At 56.4% G+C, this 22,957-nt stretch overlaps 7 protein-coding genes across 7 annotated transcripts; 5 read left to right on the forward strand and 2 right to left on the reverse strand.

Annotated features, from left to right (window-relative positions):
- Positions 1–455: 455 nt before the first annotated feature.
- Positions 456–2,354, forward strand: MFIFM68171_08048 (Transmembrane protein; the record flags this gene model as incomplete). Its single annotated transcript, XM_071063468.1, has 1 exon — positions 456–2,354. The coding sequence occupies one exon, from the start codon at positions 456–458 to the stop codon at positions 2,352–2,354; it is 1,899 nt and encodes a 632-aa protein (XP_070919569.1).
- A 2,947-nt stretch (positions 2,355–5,301) lies between these two features.
- Positions 5,302–7,127, forward strand: MFIFM68171_08049 (Putative proline-specific permease put4; the record flags this gene model as incomplete). The annotated part of the gene is made up of 3 exons (XM_071063469.1): positions 5,302–5,447; positions 5,512–6,851; positions 6,928–7,127. 3 exons carry the CDS (start codon positions 5,302–5,304, stop codon positions 7,125–7,127), a joined length of 1,686 nt encoding a protein of 561 aa, XP_070919570.1.
- Positions 7,128–8,268: 1,141 nt separating this feature from the next.
- Positions 8,269–9,959, reverse strand: MFIFM68171_08050 (uncharacterized protein; the record flags this gene model as incomplete). The annotated part of the gene is made up of 2 exons (XM_071063470.1): positions 8,269–9,637; positions 9,691–9,959. The coding sequence occupies 2 exons, from the start codon at positions 9,957–9,959 to the stop codon at positions 8,269–8,271; spliced, it is 1,638 nt and encodes a 545-aa protein (XP_070919571.1).
- A 1,154-nt stretch (positions 9,960–11,113) lies between these two features.
- MFIFM68171_08051 (uncharacterized protein) lies at positions 11,114–11,965 on the forward strand (the record flags this gene model as incomplete). The annotated part of the gene is made up of 1 exon (XM_071063471.1): positions 11,114–11,965. The coding sequence occupies one exon, from the start codon at positions 11,114–11,116 to the stop codon at positions 11,963–11,965; it is 852 nt and encodes a 283-aa protein (XP_070919572.1).
- Positions 11,966–12,375: 410 nt separating this feature from the next.
- MFIFM68171_08052 (uncharacterized protein) lies at positions 12,376–14,611 on the forward strand (the record flags this gene model as incomplete). The annotated part of the gene is made up of 4 exons (XM_071063472.1): positions 12,376–12,976; positions 13,162–13,506; positions 13,636–13,758; positions 14,013–14,611. The coding sequence occupies 4 exons, from the start codon at positions 12,376–12,378 to the stop codon at positions 14,609–14,611; spliced, it is 1,668 nt and encodes a 555-aa protein (XP_070919573.1).
- A 539-nt stretch (positions 14,612–15,150) lies between these two features.
- MFIFM68171_08053 (uncharacterized protein) lies at positions 15,151–17,271 on the forward strand (the record flags this gene model as incomplete). The annotated part of the gene is made up of 2 exons (XM_071063473.1): positions 15,151–15,388; positions 15,446–17,271. 2 exons carry the CDS (start codon positions 15,151–15,153, stop codon positions 17,269–17,271), a joined length of 2,064 nt encoding a protein of 687 aa, XP_070919574.1.
- Positions 17,272–19,130: 1,859 nt separating this feature from the next.
- Positions 19,131–21,050, reverse strand: MFIFM68171_08054 (uncharacterized protein; the record flags this gene model as incomplete). Its single annotated transcript, XM_071063474.1, has 2 exons — positions 19,131–20,208; positions 20,359–21,050. The coding sequence occupies 2 exons, from the start codon at positions 21,048–21,050 to the stop codon at positions 19,131–19,133; spliced, it is 1,770 nt and encodes a 589-aa protein (XP_070919575.1).
- Positions 21,051–22,957: the final 1,907 nt, after the last annotated feature.

Below are 22,957 nucleotides of genomic sequence, written 5' to 3' on the forward strand. Positions count from 1 at the left end.
GCTGTCAAGCCCAGCGACGCCTGTTATTGGCACGGGGCCCAGCCACGTAGAACTGCGGAGTGATAGGGCATTCGCCGCTAGCCAAGGTCCGAGGCGAGCAGACACCCGTGAAGTCGCGCTGGTTTTTTTGCTTCATTTGCTCGCCGTAGTCAAGTCATCGTACCTAAGGTAAAGCTTTTGCGCTTCGTGTTTCCCGTTTAATTCTTTTTCTTTCCTCACGCCAATCGCTTTTTCCGGCCTTCAATACTCCCCTTCTCTCTCTCTCTCTCTCTCTCTCTCTCTCTCTTATCAAGATATCCCTTGGGCCCATGTCCGACTCACCACAACCATCCTCCCTCGCCCGAACCCGATCGCACAGATCGCACTTGTCTCATAGGTCGCACCGATCCGTCTTCAAAGAGGAGTTTGATCCGCAGCATTCGTTACCGTACGTTGATCTTGGATCGTCGGGCGACATGACCACCGCTCCGACTCCCGGATATGTGCGACAACTGGCTTCTGATCATGACTTCGTTCTTGGCGCCCACCCGACGCCGAGACGACTAGGGTTGTGGCCCTTTGTGGCCACTCACCTTTCCCTTGCCGCCGCCCTGGGTGCTGGCGTCATATTTGTGGTCGTCGCAATCGCCTACACCAGCGTGACGAGCACGCAGATGCTCGAGTGCCCGTCTTGGGCGAACGCTTGCCACACGGCTGATGAGTGGACCATTGAGAATCTCGGGACGATCCAGGGAATCATTACCCTGGTCTACATGATCGGCTTGGTGGCGCTGGCATACGCCGCATTGGGGTTCTGCGAGACGGCCGTCTGGCCCCTGCTTCACAAGCAGCCGTTCACCATCGGAGGACTGAATGCCTACCTGTCGGCAACCCGGGGGTCCATCATGTCAGCTCCTGCGGCGCTGATGTCGGTGAGGTCACTGGCTGCCGGGTTCGTGCTGGCCTGCGCCCTTACAGTGGCTCTGGTCCCATTTGCTGCGCCTCCGCTCGTCGGCCACGCATATACCCCGACCTGGCAGCCTGTCCAGCTCCATAGCAACTACAGCCCGGGCGCGGGTATCGGCGAGTTATATGCGCAAACGAATCCACCCACATCCGTAATTGTCCGGATGGTGGCCGAGTACGATGCTTGGGCCACAGACCCGGCGTCCGAGCCCATGCCGGCATATAGGGACTGGTACATTGACCGGGAGGCCTTGAGCGAGAGGGGCAACTTCACGGCGAGGGCAGTGAGATTCCAGACATCCGTCTCGTGTAGTCCACACCAACTACGGCAGGTAAACAGGGACAATGTCTGGTGGAACGCATTCCTGACCAACATGACGCGTACGAACAACAATTCGACTCGAGCTGGAGAGAAGAACAGCAGCGCGGAGGTCTGGGTCCGTCCACAACAGCAGCTAACTATTTGGGCGGACGGCTTCGACTTTGTCTCCGACCGGCTCACACGAACGACCTTGGTGATTGCCGCGCTCAACGGGACGATTGAGGGCGGCAGCGCCACCCCACTAATCCTCGGGAGCTTAACCGGCGCATCCGCTATAGCGTGTGACGTGGAGATCGAAGCCCGGGACGACGTCCTCTCCGTGGGGTTTGACGGCCACGCCCCAGCGGACAACGAGGGTCTAGACCTCCCCGTCCTCTCATCGACATCCAATCTCGCCGTCAGCCCCGCCGCCTCCCGTCAAACTCGCATCAACGAGCTCCTACTCTGGTTCACCGTCGCCCCCCTCATGGCAAGTCCCAGCGTCGACGGCACGCAGCCCATGTTTACCAACTCGAGCTCGACCAACCGACCAGTGGCCTTGACGACCTCGGTGCCTCCCTCGGCCGGCAGCACCGACAGCAACACCTGGACGATCCCGGGGCTCGAGGAATTCATCCACCTCTCCATCGGCGCGCTCGCGCAAGCAACCTCCACCACCACCAACCCGCCCAGCGGTGACGCCAACCAACCCGGAGCCGAGGGGGGGGCCACGCTCCGCTGCACGGTGCTGAGCAGGAAGCTGTCGCCGGGGCGGGCGCACCTACTCGCGGTGCTGCCGGCGGCATCGCTGGCGGTGGTCGCGCTGGCGGCGGCGGGCAGCGCGCGGCTGCACGCGCGGCTCGCCATCCCCGTCATGCGCGGGGCCGGGCTCGGCGAGCTGCTCAAGAGCGCCCAGACGGCCTGGCTGCGCGAGCAGGCCGGGACCGACGCGGCCAAGACGTACCTCCCGCACGAGCTGGCGGCCCTGCGCGTGCGCTACGGCGTCGACGCCGACGGCCTCGCCGGCCTCGGCCCCGCCGCCCCGCCGAGCGCCCTCGCTGGCTTCGTGTCGGGCAATGGCAATGGGAAGGGTAAAGGGCGGGTCTAGTAGTTAATAGCTTCGGGGTTTGGGGCGGGTTAGGAGATGAGGGGCTGCGCGAAAAGGAATCACCTACCTAGGTATCCGCATGGGGGGTGGGGGAGTTGTTGGACGGCCGATGAGTCGAGGCCTGGCGTCTGACGAAAAGGCTGCTCTTTAATCAAGGCAGGGGCGGTTATGGAGGCAGTGGGGACGACACGGTAAGTTGTGCTGGGATGGAATGGAAAGAAGGGGCGGTCTATCAGCCTGTGGCTACCGCAGATTGTGGGCTCCCGAGTGATGCATCCCTTATCTTCTTCCGATTCAGCGGTTCGCATTCCCTTTCACTAACCTACCTTGCCAATGTCAAGCAAGGAACGTCAAGGTACTTTTGGGGGTGTGCGGTCGATCTTGACACTCCTGCTTTCGGGGAGTTGTTCTCAGACGATCCGCGGGGACATTGTATTCTTGTTTTGTTCAAGTTGCAGGCGCGCTGAGGGAATTGGGACTGGTCGGCGTTTTAGGTCGGGCATTGGTGATTGCATTTTCGGGCTTCGGAACGGTTACAATGACGACTATTATGTTTAAACTTGCCTTTGATCGTTTGCATGAGCCCCGTGGAGCCGTTGGGAACTATTGATAATTAGTTAGGAATAGGTTGCAACAACTTGGTACCCGGTTAGCTTTTGGGCGATTTATAGCTTTGCCTCTTGGTAGGCAACGAACATGTATATAATAATCACATGATGTAATGATGAAGGTCGTGTAAGGTACCTACTAGTGTAGGCAGCAGAGTGATCGTCATTCCGAATCCGATTTAGACCTTCTGGCGACCCCCGTTGGGGTCTGGGTACGACCCCTTCTTAGTCCTTCCGCCGAGTTTGCAACATTACATCGTATCACAGCTTCGCATTTCTCCTCCAAGATGTCGCAGACATCCTCGTCCCATAAGGTACTCTTTTCTTTGCTTCCTCATAGCCGGGTCATGATTCCGTCCCGCCCCAAACACACGGTTCATGGACCTTTCACGTGAATGCGGCTCGTGCTAGTAAACCTGAACCCCACCCCATGGTGCCCCCTGACGCTCGGTAATTCAGTTCCCTCAGGCAGTCGGTTGTGTAAGTCGTGTCAGTGTACGGCCGCCCGTGCGTCAGCTCCCTCTTGACAAGGGGACGAACGGCGCTCTGAGAGCTACCTGCAAGAACCCGCAATCCCCTTTCGTTTAGAAACATTTGGTAATCATACAATGTAGTTGTAGGTAAGGTACCTATGTTGCTTCTACCCGAAGATGGTCCGTCGGTCAACGAGGGAAATTTCTATTAAGAAGCGTACTATCAACAGCAGCGGATATCGGACACTCGATTTGCGCTTGCCATGCCGGTCACTACATACGCAGGTTTTGTCCTGCAAGTCCCTGACAGATCCTCCGCTCTCAGTGTTGCAAGCCTCAGACGCCGAGATGGCGGCATGCATCGAAAACATCGCGGGCGGATCATAAGCGCGGTTGGCATTGCTCGTCGGGTCAAGCCTCTGGCAAATACTAGGTATCTTGACAGTAGGGTGCTGGGTGTCTAGACCCGCATATAGGGAATACCCGCTGTCTAGGGAGCATGGCATGAGGAATCTGGGATATCGGTAGTAGGAATGACTAGTAGGGACGGACTAAGCAATGCAAGGAACGCTTTTTTCAACCACTACTCATGTGTAATAATGTACAAAGTATGGATATGGACGGGAAAAGCTTACGTTTGGGCTTTGGAAACTACCTAACCTTAATTTGGGGCGACACCGAGGGCTGCTCGGCTGAGGGGTGGGCAGACGCTGGAAGCTGTTGAAGAGCCGGATTGATGCAAGCTCAAACAAGAACCGGTACACGCACGATATTTTTGTCCCTGGCATGTAACTACGAACTGATCTTGGCAACGGTACTGTAGAGGCCAAAGTGCGTATCGCTCAACTTGTCGCTGATGAACTCGTCTTGCCAATTGCTGATAGTTAGCAAAGATAATCAACCCTCTCCGCAGAGGCTCATGTATCATGGTGTGGCCTAAAGATAGAGTCGCAATGGATGTGATCAACATAGTGAATCTGGAAGGTGCTAAACCAGCTGAGACCTACTGATGCGACCATGGTACTCGAGCTAAAGCCTGATTCGCCATGGGGGAGGTACAAGTGCGCATGTACAAACTTGGCGAGCATGTATCGCCTGGTTAGCGGTCCAGAACCCAGTTACGGATTTGGGCCGACGTGGCGAAGCGGACTTGTAGCCAATCATGAGTCTCGAGGGCTGCGACGGGAGGCGTGGGTTGATTTGCGGGGAGACGGGGACGGCAGGCTAATTAAGGGACGATCTCTTGGGTGTAAACTATGTGCCGGTGCGGGAGCGGAGCTGATGTGCAGCTTGGTCCTACAAATGGGCGGACGGCTGGACAAATCGGTCTAATACTGCTCCGTGTGAATGTAAGACAATACATTGTGGCCTCGTTGTCGCCATCCGGACGGTGGAATATAGGCGCACAACGTGAGATGCGGAACAATCCCCGGCCGCAAGCAGCCGAGCCCTCGTGGATCTGTGCAGTGTGTTGCCCGGGCCGGATGATGGGTGCTATTGATGTGACATGCATTGCAGACCAGGTTATCTCTACAGATTCCGTTCATGTCTTATTTTAGGAGCAGATTACTGCCCGCTAACGTTGTGCCACCATGGCTCTTGGAGAATCCCTACAAAGCAGCCTCGAGTGGGTGAGGGGTACCTCGACGGCGATGCTACCGTGGGTGCATGTTTCGCCGAGGGATGCCGCATATATTCGCCCCCCTGGGAACCCGATCTTAAAATGTGAATGTGCTCAAAAGTTTGCAGCTCCCCATCGTCGCTATGTAGTTGTGTTGCACCCGTCAACTCCTAGACTCGTTCCATTCCAACCCAAGCCGTCTTTGTTTTGGAGCTTCCGGGGATCCTTCGGCACCACGGCACAAGATGGCGCAAGATATTTCGACAGACTCTGAGAAGGGTCCCAACCCCGTCCATCAGAGCATCGATGACCCCAAGTCCGACAGATTCGAAGAGGGCGTAGCCGTCCTCGGCAGCGCGGCTGTCGAGCGATACGGATATGTCAACCGAGGGTGAGACCGGACGGGCATCGCGCCGGCCAGTGTACCAGTCTCTCGCTAACCGGCACGGCTTCAGGTTAAAGTCGCGCCACATTCAGTTCATAGCGCTGGGCGGAACCATCGGGATCGGCCTCTTTCTGGGAATCGGCAGCGCTCTTACTAGGGCCGGCCCGTTGTCCCTTCTCCTCGGGTACACTTTGACCGGCATTGCCATTTTCGCCATGATGCAGAGCCTCGGCGAGATGGCGACGTGGCTTCCGCTGCCGGGCGCCATCCCGCAGTATTGCGCCCGTTACGTCGACGAGGCGCTTGGCTTCGCGGTCGGTTGGAACAATTGGTACGCGTCTGCCATCACCATCTGCGCTGAAATCTCGGCCTCGGCAGTCATTATCGGGTATTGGCAGGGCGCACAAGACGTCAACGTCGCCGTCTGGATTAGCATCTTACTGGCATTCATCATCTTCCTCAACATTTTTGCCGTTGCCATCTACGGCGAGGCTGAGTTTTGTTTCGCGTCCATCAAAATCATCACCATCATCGGGCTGCTCATCATGGCCTTTATTGTAGACCTTGGCGGCAATCCGCGTGGCGTACGCCTCGGCTTCTACTTCTGGCAGGATCCGGGCGCGATGAAGGAGTACCAAACGACCGGGGACCTGGGTAGATTCCTCGGCTTCTTCGCGACCCTTGTCAATGCGGCCTTTTCCTACACCGGAGTCGAGATGGTCGCGGTGGCAGCCGGAGAGGCCGAGAACCCGCGCAAAAACATCCCCAAGGCTGTCCGCCGGGTGTTCTGGCGGATTCTGTTCTTTTACGTTCTCGGTTCACTAGCCATTGGCGTCCTGGTGTCTTCCAGCGACCCGCATCTCTTGTCGGCCCAGGAGAGCGGTGCGCCAGGAGCTGCTCGCTCGCCCTGGGTTATTGGTATCCAGAACGCTGGCATCACGGTACTTCCATCCATCATCAACGCCGTCGTCCTCTCGTCAGCCACCTCGTCCGCCAACGCCTTTCTATACACCGGCTCGCGGTACCTCTACGCCCTCGCCCAGAACCGGCAGGCCCCCCGCGTCCTCCTCACTTGCAGCAAGGCCGGAATCCCGTACTGGGCTCTCGTGACCACGTCGGTCATATGCCTGCTGACTTACCTCTCGGTTGACACCCAGGGCGGCGCGGCCGAGGCGTTCCTGTGGTTCCAAAACATCACAACGATTGCCGGGCTGTTCACCTGGTGCTCCATCTGCGTAACCTACATCAAGTTCTACTATGCGCTCAAGGCGCAGGGTGTTGATCGCGACACGCTCGTCTTCAAGAGCCCTTTCCAGCCGTACACAGCGTGGTTCGCCCTGATCTTCTTTGCCGTCATCATCGTATTCAACGGCTTTAGCGTGTTTATCCATGGCAACTGGGATGTTACAGGTATGCAAATCTCCGTTTGTCGGCTCCCGTACGACAATACTGTGCTGCGCTGCCACAGATGCTAATCTTTGGGTAGATTTCCTGGCCTCGTACATTGGCGTCCCGATTTTCTTTTTCCTCTTCGTCGTCTGGAAAATTTTGAAGCGTACGACATGGAAGGCGTCTTCTGAGGCGAACCTCTTCTCTGGCAAGGCGGCTCTCGATGCTCAGGACGGACTCTGGCCTCCGCAGATTCCTCGCAATGCATGGGAAAGGTTCTGGTTCTGGCTTGTCTGAAAACATAGGTGGGAACATGCGTTTGGTCGGCTTCCGCATCTAGAAAATGTGATGTATCTATGTTGATGCCTTATGCCTCCTTTCAAAATTTGTGAGCGGCTCTTCCTTACTAATTAATATGGAGCGCAACTTGATCAATCATGCTGTCACCAAGCAAGGGATAATTAAATCAATATTCCGCTCGGCGGACCCATTAACGGTACGAATAACGCGCTGACCCTCAAGGTGGCGGATATTGGGTATATTTAAGTGCAGTGCCTATGCCTCTAACGTTAGTTCCTCAACTTTATTAGGAGAGGACCGGAGAAACGTGTTTCTCCGAGGTATCGCCATGAGCTGCTCTCGCGTGGAGTTGTAGGAAAATTGAGAGCTTTGCACTGTTAATAGTGTACGAAGAAGTGAGCGATCCCTGAAGGCATTTTGGGCTTTGGCGAGCTTGCATCGCCTGATACGGCGGAGTAGACTTCGGAAGGGAAACACAGGCACCCCTCTACTCTTGCATTTCTGAGCACAACAGCACACTCTCCATCCGTTATAGAGAATAGAAACGATTGCCGCATGTGATTAGGCGCCGGGTTGTCCTATAGGGCAACGAATACGGAATACAGTCTGCGAGATTTACTTCCTAGTGCTGATGTTTGCGCAGAGGTTTGCACCACTTTCACATGAGGAAGGCATGGCTATATTGCTGTGGCAGTGGAATGCTGCGTTGCCAATGTCGATCCGGTGTGGAGGTTCTGTCCGGCCCGCCTGGCACCAGCCGCTTCACACCACTACGACTAAAGCACTCCCATGCAGTGATCTTAGGAAAGCGGGGTAGAACATTATTATACAGCCTGATCGCTAGACATTGCTCCGTGCGATGGCAGCGACCCCACGACTGCTACCTGCAGCGCACTTCTATGAGAACCTCCTCTACACCGCGTAGCTTTTGCGAGACACGATTCAATATCCTAGACATTGTCCCGAGGTCTGACGACATCTATAGACTAAACCATCCCTCACCACAATGACAACCTTTGAAGATAGACTGAAAGAGATTATGGAGATCGACGCTAAGATCGAGGCGATAACGGCGTGCAAGGAGAAGAAGAAGGTAATCGAAGAGAAGAAGGGGTCGATCGAGAAGTTGAAGGGCGAGTTAGAGACGCAAAGTGATCTCGTCGCGAAGGTCAACCCAGGTCTCCTGAATATGATATCGTAAAGCGCCTCTCGGTCGAGGGAGAGGAGAGGCGGGGGCGAAACGACCGATATCGACGAATCGGTTACCAAGGCTCAGGAAAAGATTCCAAAGATCAATAAAGAGATAGAGGAGGCGGAAGAGGAACTTGAGCTGTGGGAAGAAGTGAGCTTGAGAAACTAGAAGGGGATCTTGATAACGTGTCACTAGACGACCTTGAGAAGCTCCTGGAGGACAAGCAGCGTCTAGAGGAGCAATAATGCCGCCTGAATCGGAAATAGGCGGCTCCCTGAGTTCTTGGCTTTCTCTACACCGCTGGCTCGGAGCGAGCCCGTTCTCCTCCATATGATGAGTGAACCGTTCCGAGTCCCTCAATCGTTGTTGAAGGTCAAGGGAGAATTCCCCGTCCTCCCCATCGCACTCGAAGAATTTGTTGACTTCGTACTCCCGAGAGCCTTTGTAAAACTTGGGAAAGACGCCCCTATAGTATGCGTTGACGAAACAGCTATGATGTCTGAGCGTGACGGCTAAGGGCAAGTCGATTCGCGTCGGGAGCTTCCGGTCCCACTCGGAAGCAAGCTGACGGCAAGACTCAGATGTGCCTGCTCGAAGGGCGTCGCGAAACCAGCGGTATTCGATCTGGTATTCCACTCCTGACACCCTGTCCGGAGGAAGTCCTGCAAGCCATGTAGGCGGCAGGAAGAACTGCCGAGGCACCGTACTTGCCCATTCCCAATCGATAATGCCTTGGATCCGCAGGCTCTCGTCAACTATGATATTGGACGGACGAAGATCGGTATGGGCCAGTACGAAGGGGAGACGATTGTCGACATAGCTAGATAGCCTCTTCTTCAGGTCCGCCAACCCAAATATTTCGAGCTCTGCAACCTCTCGAGATAGCTTGTAGGCCGGGAGTTTATAATTCTGATCTAGCAGGTGGTACTGATGGAAGGCAAAGTCGGTGGCGGAAGCGAACCTGGCCGGCTGGATGGATAATTCGCAGTTTTGGAGCTGCAGCTCGTTTAGTTGTATAGAGAGCAAGGGACCAACAAGAGGAATTGTCCCGCCATCGGGGTCTGGCATCAAGGAACCTGCGTAGGGGAATTCTTGCTGGCATAATTGAGCGAAGATGTCGACAAGCTGCGAGTAGAAGTATTTCCTCTGTGTTGGGCCCTTCCTCCTGAAAGCTAGGATATCTAGCGATTGGCCGGGGATATAGCTCTGGATAATGTAGGCATGTCCAATAGGGTTCTTTTCGTCGACGATCCCACCACGGCCGAAGGCGTGGATACGGGGTAGGGGTATTGTGGTCTTAGTTTGGAGGTAGCTACTGCTTGGTTAGAGCCGGTCGGACGGCGAGGTCAAATATCAAGACCAACTCACCGGATTGTAGCAACTTCGCTCTGGACCTTGTCCCAGATATTGGAGATGTAGGGCTCCAATGGAATCCTCACAACCCACTTGGTACCGTCCTCAAACTCGACGAAGTAACAGACGTTATAGCTACCATTCGCAGGGTCTCGAAATATCCGGCAGGCTTTGGACGAATTATGCAGGGAAGCTAACTTGCAGACAGCATCTGGGTCGATGGAGTCAATGAAGGCCTTCAAGCCTTCTTCGATTTGCTTGGCCGTTGGCGGGAACTTGGCCATGGGCTGATGGACCTTATGATTTCGGTAAACAGAAATTCAAAGAGGCAGCCTCTCGACACCGGGGGAATCCAGAGATGGACACAGTGCCTGCACTCCCACGCTGATGAGCGAAGTTGATGCACGATGGTTGGACAATCGGATTTCCTGAGGATTGGACAGTTAAAACCAAGGGTCTGTGCACAAGCGGAGCCACTGGGCTGTGGCCGTGTGGCGCAGGTTGGATGGCGGTCTCAGTCAAGTCAACCCGCACCTCCACGTGCTGAGCACGTAGTCCTCACTAGGGTTACCTAAAAGCCTAATTAGTGACAACCCGTTCCACCTTGTTATACCCACTTTTCGACTACCAACCTAAATAGATCTTTCTCCATGTCGGTCTGTTACCTTGCCTTTGGCTCCTGGACGGCCTCTACGTGGCGGGGCAAACTGTTCAGTGACGCGGTTCTTGCGGGCGCTGCAGCGACAGTCCACAGATTGGTTGAAGCCTCGGGCGAAATTACGGTGTCTGGAGCAATGTACCGTTAGTCAACTGGGCCTGTTAAGGTACTCTTCTCGAGAGCCCGGGTCCATCCGGCTTTTCATGAGGCCGAGCCACTCGCCGATGATTACAACCCGGACCACACATGCAAGCCTCGAAAAGGGCAAACTGCAGACGTTTTCGGCGATTTCGCACGCTCCATTATCGATGACTGCGCCATATTTTCTGTGATATGAGAAAAATGTTTATCGAAATTCTCAAAGACGTATGCGCATAGAACAACCGGTTCTCGGCCCCCTTCCACTTATGTACACACCCCTACATTATCTTTGAAGATACTTAACCACCAGTTCTTCCACTGCAGTTCCGTTTATCTCAATTCGCCAGCGTAACCATCAATCCGAAGGTCACCGGTACGCTCCGCTTTCAAAAGTTAAAAAACGTCACCGGTCCGCCATATAGCCGAGCATTGTAGTTGGAGATTGGCCTGGCTCATTTCAGGGGATTCTGATCTCCGCTTGCCGGCCACATCCGGCTATATTATACATGCCGGTAGTTAAAGAGGCTCGTCAATAACATTTTCATTTCTCCTTATGTCGCTTCCACCGCCCCGATGCGGGTTGACACTACTTGCTCTTTGATCAGCATCGCGATTGCCCATTGAACGCAAGTAGGAATCATGTTTTGGGAGCTGGGCATCTTTGCATTGGGCTTCTGCCTGATGATTCATCCAGCAGCCGCGCAAGGGTGCAACCGGTCACTCCTCCGCGAAGCTACAGACCGTTACCTTGCGGCGCAGAGTACCGGCAACCTAACTTGGCTCGAACCCGTTCTATCTACCAACGCCTCCTACGTCGAGAACGGCAAGATCGTGGCCGACTGGACGCTCAACAGCACACTCACAGGGCAGCCAGTTCGTATCGACCGCACCTCGAGCATCTTCGACTTGACTCAGTGTGCCTTCTTTACGGATCTCGTTTCTACAGACCCTGAGAGGCCCCGTGTCATCGGTGCGCAAGTCTGGGTCGTTGAGGGCAAAGTCTCCAAGATCGACCGCATCGTCACAACACCAGGTGACTGGTTGTTTAACGCCACCGGTACTCTCTACTACGCGCTGGGCGAAGACTGGGGCGAGATACCCCTCGACAAGCGAGACAGCCGCGAGGTGATCAAAGCAGCGGCTGATGCTTACCTCGACGTCTTCAAGAACGCCAGCGTAGTGGTCCCATGGGGCACGCCGTGCGCCCGGCTCGAGGGTGGCGCATACACGGGGCGCGGCTTGCCGACAGACAGCTGCAATGTCGGGGTGATCCAGTCGTACGACATGCCCAACAGGCGCTATGTTATCGATGAGACGGTGGGTGTGGCTAGCTTACTGTTGGAATTTGGGAGCATTGGGAATGCGCCGGACAGCCACAAGTTCAGAGTTGAGGGGGGAAAGTTAAGGTTTATACACACCATGACATACTGCGAGGAAAAACCAAACTGCGGGTACACTATACCGAGCGGGGGACCTGCACCGGCGGATTAGATGCTTCATGTCAATTTCACAACCAGGTAGCTCCTCGATCAAATCGGTGATATCTTTTGGTCCTTTCTCTCTCCAACTCTTGAAACAATGACCGTGTTTACACAGCTTGGGAATTGACGACTCCCACCTGGAGATATAGGGTTGTGGTGGACGACCGGAGAAAAAGGACAAGATGGACGGGAAGGAAAGGTGGGCCCACTCTTATCAGCGTATTTGGCACTAACGGAGCACTCCGTGCTCAGCATCGATTCATCGAAATCATTCCGCCAGAAAGGTTTCTCCTGATCGACGACGTACCTCCAGTTTCCCAATCCCTGGAGAAAGCAAACCATGTACCCCTCTGTTGCATCCAATTCCAATCAGCCCTTCGTCCCAATACCATACTCTCAGCCTGGCAACAGCATCGCGCCATGCCGTCAACTGACTCTCTGGCAACCAGCGCCAGCGCGATTGACCGCAGAGCCCTCTATATCTCCATCCCCCTTGACCATCGGGTGAAGCAAACTCGGTTTTTAAAGCTACTACCGGGCGAAGATGACTCGAATCTCCGCGGTGAGCTCTTTGCCCTGTCGCTCCACAGCGAGCCAGACTTCACAGCGCTATCATATGCGTGGGCATCCCCAGGAGCCGGTCAAACCATCTCGGTCAACGGCTGCAACTTTCCCATCTCCGATAGCCTTCACCTTGCGTTGCACACCATCCGGCGCCGCTTTTGCGCCACGTCTTCTGTCACGCTGTGGATTGACCTGATCTGCATCAACCAGGAGGACACCACGGAGAAGAACACACAGGTCCCGCTCATGTCGGATATCTACACCGGCGCCTCAAGTGTCATTGTCTGGCTGGGCGCTGCGAGCGCGGTTGACGGTCTTGCAATGACTGTCATGGGGGACCTGGCGGCCCGCGGAGGAGAGGAGGAGGCCATGGCCATTGGAGATCCGAGCGTCGCGACGATGCAGGCATTGGCCGACCGCATACCCACGGGTAACTCGATTAGAGACCTGCTTGGAGGTCTTGCAGGGATCGCCGTACGGTCTTGGTTCCAACGGGCTGGATTCTTCAAGAGGTATCACTACCACGGGCAGCCCCTTTGGTGCTTTGCGGTGATTTCAGCCTTTGCTGGGAGTGCTTCTGTCTCGGATTGCGCTATCTCAACTGGTTTCTCAAGAGCCACGTTTATAATTCCCATGTTACAGCCGCGTTTCCCGACCTCCGCGGCCAGGTAAACGAGCTCCTAACGGCGACCCGTCGGGTTGACATTCAGCCCGTCCTACATTTGCGGGAGCGGGTGCAGGCAGGAACGGAAGAAGGAGATATGTCTCTTGAGACCATCATGTGGGAGACAACACAGGCGTTGGCGACAAACCCTCGCGACAAGGTGTATGGTGTACTCGCGCTCGCCCCCAAGGCCGCATGGGATCGGATCAGTGTCGACTACAGCAGGGAAGTCGAAGACGTCTATGCAGATGTGGTGCGGTATTCCTTTATCAACATGGGCGGCCTCGGCATCCCCGCTGATACTTTGGACACGATATGGCCAAGTTGGTTAACCCGATTCGACCGCCCACTCCGGGGCCCGTTGCGTCCTGTCAATCTAACACGCTCCAATCTCCGGCGTTGATCCCTATACAATGCTTCGCGAGATCTCCCCGACAAGCATAATCTCCCAGGTGACCGGCGACTCGTGCTCTTCGGCATCCCCATTGACGAGGTGGCTCATGTTGACACCAGCTTCCGGGAACGGGTCTCAGAACGTGTCGATGTTTGCACCTGCGTCACTGTCTTCTCTAGAGGTGCTAGGTTTTGTGGTAACTGTCGGCCTTGCCAAGAGGTTGGCCCCAGCCTAAATTAAAAAAAGGCCAGGATGAACTCGCGTTAGAGTCGTGCAATGAGCCCATCTCTCCTCGCATACCTCTGGAATTTCCGAAGGTAGAACAAAAACCAACGGGAAGTTCGATTCTTGTTCGCTGACGGCCAGATCCCACTCTTGACGCAGACTCTAGCCTTTGGATAAGAGAAGATAGTCGAGATTCTATCACCCAGGCAGTGGAATCGCACAGGCCGGAACGAATTCCTTGGGAATACAACATCCGCAAACCGTTCCGCGATGTCCTCTGGCGGGCCTTTATCAGTGATTACCTAGTCGATTACGACCGCAATACTACTGAAGACCAGGTACCAGCGCATCCTCAAGCCAATGAACGGGTACTTGAACTTCTCCTGAATGCGGCTGGCAAGAACGCTGCCGAGGTTGTACAGCAACTACTCCGGCCTGAACCGCCAACCGAGTATGAGACAGACGAACATGGAGGTGAAAAGGATGAACCTTCTGCCATACTAAAGGACAAGATTATCACCGGCCTCACCATGGTCCGAGTAGCCAACGGACGTTGCGCTTTCGTTATGGCGGGCGGGTGGCTCGGCTTCGATCCTCCGTCCATGAAGCCCGGGGACGTCGTTGTGGTATTTGCCGGCGCAGGCGTGCCGTTCGTCATTCGCCCTGATGGTTGTACCGGTGCGTTCCTGCTGGTCGGGGAGGCCTATGTCGCTGGTCTAATGCACGGTGAGCTCTTTGACCAATGCCCGGCATTCAATGCGCAAGACAACGAGTACACGATTGAGTTGCAGCGGTTCTGCCTGCGGTAAGAGATGAGAAGAAGACGAGAATCACATTGTCATACGGATCGTACAGACAGCCGTCGACTTGGCCCCTGCAACTCCGCCTGGGGAGAGAGCTCAAAGGTGGGGCTGTCGTGGCGTTCACAAGGCACAGCAGCGTAAGGACCGGGCCGATCGCGGCGTGGCAGTGGCCCAATACGTGGACGGCAATGCGCCCCAGCATCGCCATTAGACCTCAAGGCAGCAGCAAAACCCATGGTCGATCGTTCAAACAACTCCAAATAAGAAACACAAACTTGTCCTAGTGTGGAGGTGGTGTTGCTTTCGTAACTTCTGCCTCGGCTTCTCAGTATGCCGCACGTCTCTTCAAGGTGCACGAATGCTTCGGGAAGATGGCAACAGGGGTCTCAAACGAATAGCTCGGACTTTGGGCTATACTTGATACGATTCGGATTCCGACGCGCTTTGCCACCTGGCGATTGCCGGCATCCGCGTTTAATTTTGCAGCGCGACGTGTTCCTTCGTTCCTAAGTAGCAGCCGCCGGCGAAGAAGGAGGCCAAGGACAATGTTTGTCCCAGCGCGAGTGCTCAAAGACGCTGCCAGTCCGAATATGGAGGCAACATCCGAGTCAACCTCGGGGAAGTCATTTGTCTCACGAACGGAAAACACCGCCAATGCAACTACCCTCGGGTCAATCGCCGGCTGGCCTACAACGCCACGGAAAATCCAGACCAAGAGCTGGATATGGGCGACGACGCTCGCTGGTGATGTGATCCTGGCGCTGCTCCCGGTGGCCTTCTTCGGTAAGTGCCGACTCCCAATGAGCTTTCCCCCCTTCGACCTGCTGAGCATGTACGCAGCCTTGGCCGGTTTGGCTGTTTGTCTCGAGGGACGCCAGATATCGGAGTTTGGAGAGTCTATTGTAGAGGCTACCCGGCTTGGACCGTCGATATACCCCATCATTTTTGCCGCAGTGGCGAGTCGCTTTTACCGGACCCTGGCGCTATGGCGTGCTACTGGACCCAAGGGGATCACGATCGGAGCTTTGGAGCAGATACTGGGGAGTCAAAGTCTTGCCGGCACACTTCATCGCATAGTCAGCGTTCGGTCACATACACTTATCGGTCTTCCCATCCTGCTTACCTGGGCTTTGTCGCCTATTGGCGGGCAGAGCTCTTCTCGCCTCCTCTACGCAACTGAAGAAGTCACCGATTCCGTCACAACGGCGTACTACTCATCTACTGATACCCTGTCCGTCTTCCACAGCGCCAACATGGCATCTAAGGACTTTGTTACAGTTAGTACGCTGTATTCTGCGAGTCTTTCAGCTTCAAGGGCACAGAAGCAGGCAGGAGCGGACCTATGGCTGAGGCCAAAAATACCGCGCCTGCGGACAACTAACCAGATTGACGGAGCATGGCAAGAAGTCAATCAGACCGGAATGTCCGACGATGACTATGCTTCGTTGATAGGCATCAAGGTTCAAGGGTTGGAAGAGCTCTCTGTAGGCAAGAGCTACAACTTCTTGGCGGAGGTCTCGTATATCGATTTTGGGTGCTCCCTATTCCGCAGCGACATCTCCCGGGAAGACACACTTTCTCTTTTACCAAATTCGAGCTACATACCCGATGTCGCGAGGAGTTTTTCCTTCATCGGCGGTTCATTACCCCAGCAGGACCGGTTCACAGTTCAATCAAGCTTCTTCGTCACCTCGGATCTCCCGCGCTGGAATCGGACGCTCCCAACAAACTACCTCCACATCTACTACGGCTCGCGGAACACCGACCGCAGCCAGCGGTACACCCTCTTCAGCTGCACCGCCAAGCACGTCGCCCTCGAGATGGCCATTAGCTGCGTGCATCCCGTCGGCTGCGGCGTGACGCGCATCCGGCGGTCCCTCTCCCGGCGGAACGAGCCTGACAACCGGCCCCCCTGGACGATAGCAAGTCCCGCCATCGCCAACGCCCTTATGGACTTCCCGCTCGCCGCCCGGAACGGCGACGCGTACACCTTCTCCCCGACGGACAACTTCATCATGGGCGAGGAGTTCCCCCTGCGGTACCGCCAGCTGCGCGACTGGACCGGCGTCTCGGACGAGCAGTTTTCGCGCCGCCTCACCACGGCCTTCAACACCTTCTACCTGGCCTCTCTCGACCCCAACAACGGGACCGACACGGACGTGACACAGCGTCCCTCCTCCTCCTCCTCCTCCTCCTCCTCCGCCTCCGCCTCCGCCTCCGCCGATGCGGAGCACCCGCCGATCGGAGACGCAGCCTCGGCGGTCGGGGCGGACGAGCCGCGCCTGATCTCGACACCCGCGACCCTCGTCACGACGCAGAGGGTGTACCGCATCAGCCGGCCGTGGACGGGCGTCTTCGTGGCGGCCACGGTGGTCCTGCAGGTGTTCGCGCTGCTGGGGCTGTGCCTGCCGCGCCTGGCGGCGTCGCCCGCGCCCGAGATCTTCGACTTTGCGAGCTCGCTGACGAGGGAGAACCCCTGGGTGCCGCTGCCGCCGGGGGGCTCGGCCATGAGCGGGGCGGAGAGGGCGCGGGTGCTGAGGAACATGCGGGTGAGGGTCGGGGACGTGATGCCCCGGAAGGAGATTGGATACGTCGGGGTCGCGGCGGTTGGGGAGGGGCACCAGGTCGAGGTGGAAGGACTGAGCTGGAAGAGGTGGTATTGGTGATCGGAGTCCCCGAGCTGAGGTTGCTAGTACCGACTTAGTTTTGCACGGCGTATAAGAGGAGATTCTGATGTTCTTGCATAAACATAAAAGGCTATCTGAGGTCCTTAAAACCGGCCGCTGTTGTATATAGCAACACCAACAAGAGATTAACAACTCTGCCTATTAGGTCCCCCCCGACTCTCTCTTTGGTACCTTAACCATATTTCCAAGCTACAATCAGTACGTTCAGCACTCCAGTTTGACCATTAGCATCCTCAGCAGCCCGAGATTCTCAGCCAAGCAGAAGCAAACTGCACTCGGCGATCCGAGACCAATTTCACCAGGAGGTTCACTACGCCGTTCATGGCCCGTCCGCCAGTGGTGTGGGGTGGAATTTAGTTCGGGCATAGGTGGCATTGCAATTGTCTCAGGGGGCGATAGACGTTCTCGACTTGGGTGACGAGGTGTTAAATTTGGCGGTAGAAATTTGCAAACAAGGTTTATTTCCGTAGAGTTGTTTTAATTCTGATGCTTCGTAGTACACATGGGAAACGTAGCTAAGCATGAATCAAGGTTTAGCTTCTCTCTTTTCACGCTTGCTTCTGCGGCAGTTTTCCATCTCTTCACGAAGTACGGCTAGATAATTCTCAGCTCAGAAACATAAGATCAGATACGCTAAGCGGAAGAGAGGCAGCACATATTAGCCTACATAAGATACTCCACTTTGAATTCTCTATCTTCGCGCATCGTTTGCCACCATCTACCGCGATCTCCACAACGCTACGCCAACCGAAATCTGCGAAGGGCCACCTGAAGTAACAACACCACAGGAACGCTTCCTAATACTGAAGGGCATTACCGGGGCTCAGAATCGCCATCAAGGCAATATTCAAGTCTCCAAAGAACCCTCGCAATACCGCCTACACTCATCCTCATCCGGCATGCTGAAGCCCTCCACAACCTGGACAGTAAGCCGCTCGAAAGACCGCATATATAGTCAAAATCACACGCACTAAACTTCCCAAATAGAAGCCAGCCACATCCTCCCAGATCCAAGCCTCTCCGATCGCGGACGTAAGCAGGCCGCCGAGCTCCGCGAGCACCTCATGACGCACTTACCACCAGATCGCAAGGTGCAACTTATCGTAGTCAGCCCCATGCGGCGCGCCATCCAAACTTGCCTACTCGCCTTGGACTGGCTGGTGGAAGAAGGGGTGAAGATTGAGCCGGATGCCCGATGGCAGGGTAGGTAATTAAGCTGCCTTGGCCGGCGCATACTGGATCGCAAGCTGCGCAGTGTCCTAACCGGATATGAACAGAAAATTATTCCAAACCCTGCGACACGGGCACCCCGGTTTCCGAACTCGCTGCCGAGTTCCCCGAGATAGACTTTGCCCGCCTGGACCCGGTATATCCGGACAAGACCTCACCGGCGGGGGCACGATATCATTTCCGGAAGCATGCTGTCCTGGACAGGGCGCAATCAGCATTGGCCGACTTATACAGCCGGGCCGAGGACGTTATCATTATGGTATCACATTCGGGATTTTTGAGGACCGCGGTTGCTGGGAGGTGGTTTGACAAAGCTGATTATAGGATCTTTGATTTTGCTTCGAGGGGGGGAGAGCATGATCCGTACAGACTAGTGGAGTGGGAGTTAACGAACGGCAAGGGGGGCATGGGAAGGAGTGATTCTGCCAGGGTCGAGCTTGGGTCTGGGTTGCCCGAATGAAGAACACTGCGGTTTGGGTTTGTCGGGGTTCGCATTAGGGAAAGGAAGTGGAGACTATCCTCAAGAGGTGTGTGGCATACACCAGGCCACAAATAATAGGTAATAAAACAAACCTGTCCCATATCGACTCAGGGACAGTTGCAGCCTTTTAGTCAAACCCCACATCCTCCTTCCTCTCCCACCCATACGGCACACTAGGGGACTTCCACTCCGGTGTAACTCCCCTCTGCTCTCCCCCGTCCTCCCTTACGAATCTCATCACCGGCCTCAATATGCTCAGCTTCAACCCATCCCCAAACACACTCTTCTCCCAGCTCTGAAACCACCCCCCGTCCTCCCTGAGATAGCCCGCCATAAGCTCGTTCCCCACCCACCCCTTCCACACCGTCATCAGCAAATCTAGCACGTGATGCTCCGCTCTCATCTCGCCCCACCCAAACCTCTCCTGACACTCCTTGACGACCTCGGGGCTATACAACCCGACCTCTTCCTCGAGAGCAAACATGTTCCCCCTCACCAGCGAGGCGCTCACCACCCAGCTGCCGCCCCGGACCGCCCGCTCCCTCAACGCCATCATCGCCCCGACCGCGCCGACCACCCCGCACGTCATGTCGCTCACGGGCAGGGCCGGCAGGACGCACTCGTCGCCCTGGTCGTGCAGGCCCTGGGCGCGGCCCACGACGTAGGCGGCGCCCGCGGCGCAGTCGGCGATCTGCTGCCAGCCGGGGCGGGCGGCGTAGGGGCCGTCGCGGCCGAAGCACGACTCGTCGACGTAGACGACGCCCCGGCGGCGGCGGGCGGCGGCGGCGAGGACGTCGTCGCGGGCGAGGCCGAAGCGCGCGAGGCGGCCCGGGCGGAAGCCCTGCACGAAGACGTCGGCCTCGGCGAGGAGCGCGTGCACCCGGGCGCGGTCCGCGTCAACGCGCAGGTCCAGGGCGACGGTGCGCTGGCCCGCCGTCAGCGTCAGCTGCAGCGTGTTGACGTCGGCGAGGTGCGGCCCCGACACGCGGATCACCGAGGCGCCCAGCGCGGCGAGCTGGGTGGTGATCTGCGGACCCGCGATGATCCGCGTCACGGAGAGGACCTTGATCCCTGCGAGGGGCCGGTTGTCGCCGGCTGGGAACGAGGGGAAGGGGGTCGGTGGTAAGGGGATGGAATGGGCTGGTTGGGGGAGCACGTCGATGAGCGGGTGCGAGGCAGCGGCTTGGCCCATGGCACTGGCGGACCTGCACAGCAATGTTAGTTATATGTTTTCCTTTTCGGATGGTTTTGGGATGGGGTTCCGGGGGCAACCGCTCTGTCTCAGGAGACGTATCTTTATCGCTGGGTTCCCGAAACAGCCGTAAGGGGTGGGAAGCACCTCAGGTTCGACGTACCATGCGGCAGGTGTGAAGCAGATTGTGCCGCATTGCCCGGTGATGATGTTGGTGAGTTCGAGTTCCTCCGGGGTGTAGTTTATGGTGTGACTAGTGATGTACGCAGCGGCTTTCGCGTGGGTATCGATGCTTGGGTCGTCGGGGTTCATACCGAAGTTGCGGAGCATGGGCGGGATATCGAGCGAGCCGTGTAAGCAGTACCAGCTGTTCGGCTTTTTAGTCCGGTAGATGCCGGTCCCGCGCAGCTTAAGCGGGGTGGAGTGCCAGCCGTGCTCCCAGTCCGGGAGAAGAGATTTGAGCTTGTTTTGCTGTGCCAGAGATGCGAGGCTTTCACCTCCCAAATAGACGAGGCCGACGGTGGCTAACCATAGGGCCGTATGCGTTGTGTTAATGGTGACCCTCCGACCCTTGTCTTCGAGGCCGCGGAGCGCTAGGATTTCGTCGGCGACGACGCCCGCCATCGCATGCAACGCTGCCGCAACCGGGACGGCCTTGATGGGACCTGGAATGACAGGGTAGTTCTCGCCGTCAAACCGGACCTTGGAGAGCAGCGCTTCATCATGGCTGAAGCCCGGCGTCTGTGACACGAGGAGGCGGAAGATGCGCTCCGATTCCTGCGGGACCGGCGTGAACCTGCGGTCAGTGTAGGTGCCGGGTCCGTAGACGCCGGGAGTCCTCGGTTCCTGCGACATGGTCGGATATTGCAAATGTGTGTTGCGTGCATCAAACCGGGAAGGTAAAGGGCGAGGGAAACAGGGGACTGTCGTCGTTGTCACGGAATAGGGACAAGCCCGGCGTCTTTGAATAGCACCATGACGGCGTTTGCGATAGCCCCCGCTAGTTTGCCGGGCGGCAAGGAGTGAGCTCAGGATGCCCTTAATCCGGTTGTTATTAACAGCCTGAAATGGCATTCGGAAACGTGAGTGCTAGCAGTTATACCCCGCAAACCCGGCGTACCTTGAAATATAGTGCTTACGCCGTTGCCTGTGCCGTCTGTTCGACGCGATCTGAACAACGGGTTCATGCTCGCTGGACCACTATGAGACTGTGCGGCGTACGCGGCGTCGGCAAGGGCGGGGCAGCCGGCCACAATTTTTGGACCGGCGATCCCACACGGGCCGCTTCCCCCGGATTCCTCCTCCCGTGGAGAAGCGTCCCCCCTAAACGGCCACTCGGGTGGCACAGTGGTCAACGAACGCCCCAGAACTCCGTCTATGTCTGCCCAGTCCTCCGACACCGGTGGTTTTGTCGCCGAGCATCCCATCAATATCATATTCTCTAGACATCAGCGAGTCCACACCTACACTATCGGTCTGAAGATTAGTATTGTCGATTCGGCCCCTGTCCATTTGGCCCTTTCAACCAGTCATCACGGCGGCACAGAATATCGGTTACTACCATCATCATTTTGCGGCATTGAGCTGTCAAGATGCCGGGCATCACTTGGTCAGACGGAACATGGAAACCGGAGACAGTGATAATATGTGAGTGATAGATGCTGCATGAGGCTGAATCGGGACGAAGGAGTGTTCCCTCGCGCCGAATGCCACCGCAGGCAAGATCTCACACCATACGCTTAGCCAACAGTTGGCACAATTGCGCGAGACTACTTGTGGTCTTGGCCTCCCATACTTGGGTAGCTGTCCGTTCTCCACTCATCTCGCGCGTGGAGAAGCCAGAGGGCATGGTAGTCTCCGGTGAAACAACGATCATCCACACGCCAGATTCGCGCTCCTCACAGCATTGGGTGCTGGATTGAAGCAGAAAGTGACCCCGATTCGCGGCCAAGAGCAGTTGCCTTAGCTGGGAGGAGAGCTGCGACGTGGCGTCCACCTAACATTGTGTTTCAACGAGGCTTAGACTCGGAGTGCGGCCATGATCAACCTTTTGGTTGGTAATTACGGCGGCAATCCGTAGCGTAGGGTGATTCCTGGCGAACTCAATGAATGTCAAGAGACCAGCACACGAAACAGGGACGCCCGCAACCGAGCGGCCCCGCCAACATTCGTCGTCATCAACCATCCACTGCCAGGGTCAAACTGGCGAGTCGTCTGCGGCCTCAACGCCGTCCGAGCACCACAGCCTCCCGAACCAGCCTCCGAAGACCCCGGAGATCGGGCAGCATGCCGTCATGCCAAGACTCCAGGTGCGCGTCCCGTATGTACCACTGCGAGGCCGCGATTCGCCGATCACACCTGTGCACCCCGATGGGTCCGTTATCAGACTATCCATCGTAGGATCACCAAAGGAGCAACGGAACAAAGGACGGCGGATTGAGACATCCCACGTCGCGCAGGGGCGCAGCACTGTGCTGCGGAATGCCAAGGGACTTGATCAACAGATGTAACAGCTTGGCAGAGTCGGCTGCCGGGGGTTGTTGGATGCCAAGTGCGGTCACGACGGCAGATGGCGCTTGGCGGCACTCATCGCGAGTTGAATTTCGACTCGTTCGCCGGAATGGGTACTGTATACTTACAGGGTTAGGGCTGTGCGTGATTTCTTGCAGCGGGAATCGGGCGTCAAACGGACGCCCGGAATAATCGTGCCTGCATTGGCTTTCTCTTTCAGATACACAGTCGAAGCTGCACACTATCCGTTG

This window comes from Madurella fahalii (genome assembly GCF_045866475.1).
Source record: "Madurella fahalii IFM 68171 DNA, scaffold_4, whole genome shotgun sequence".
NCBI lineage: Eukaryota > Fungi > Ascomycota > Sordariomycetes > Sordariales > Madurella > Madurella fahalii.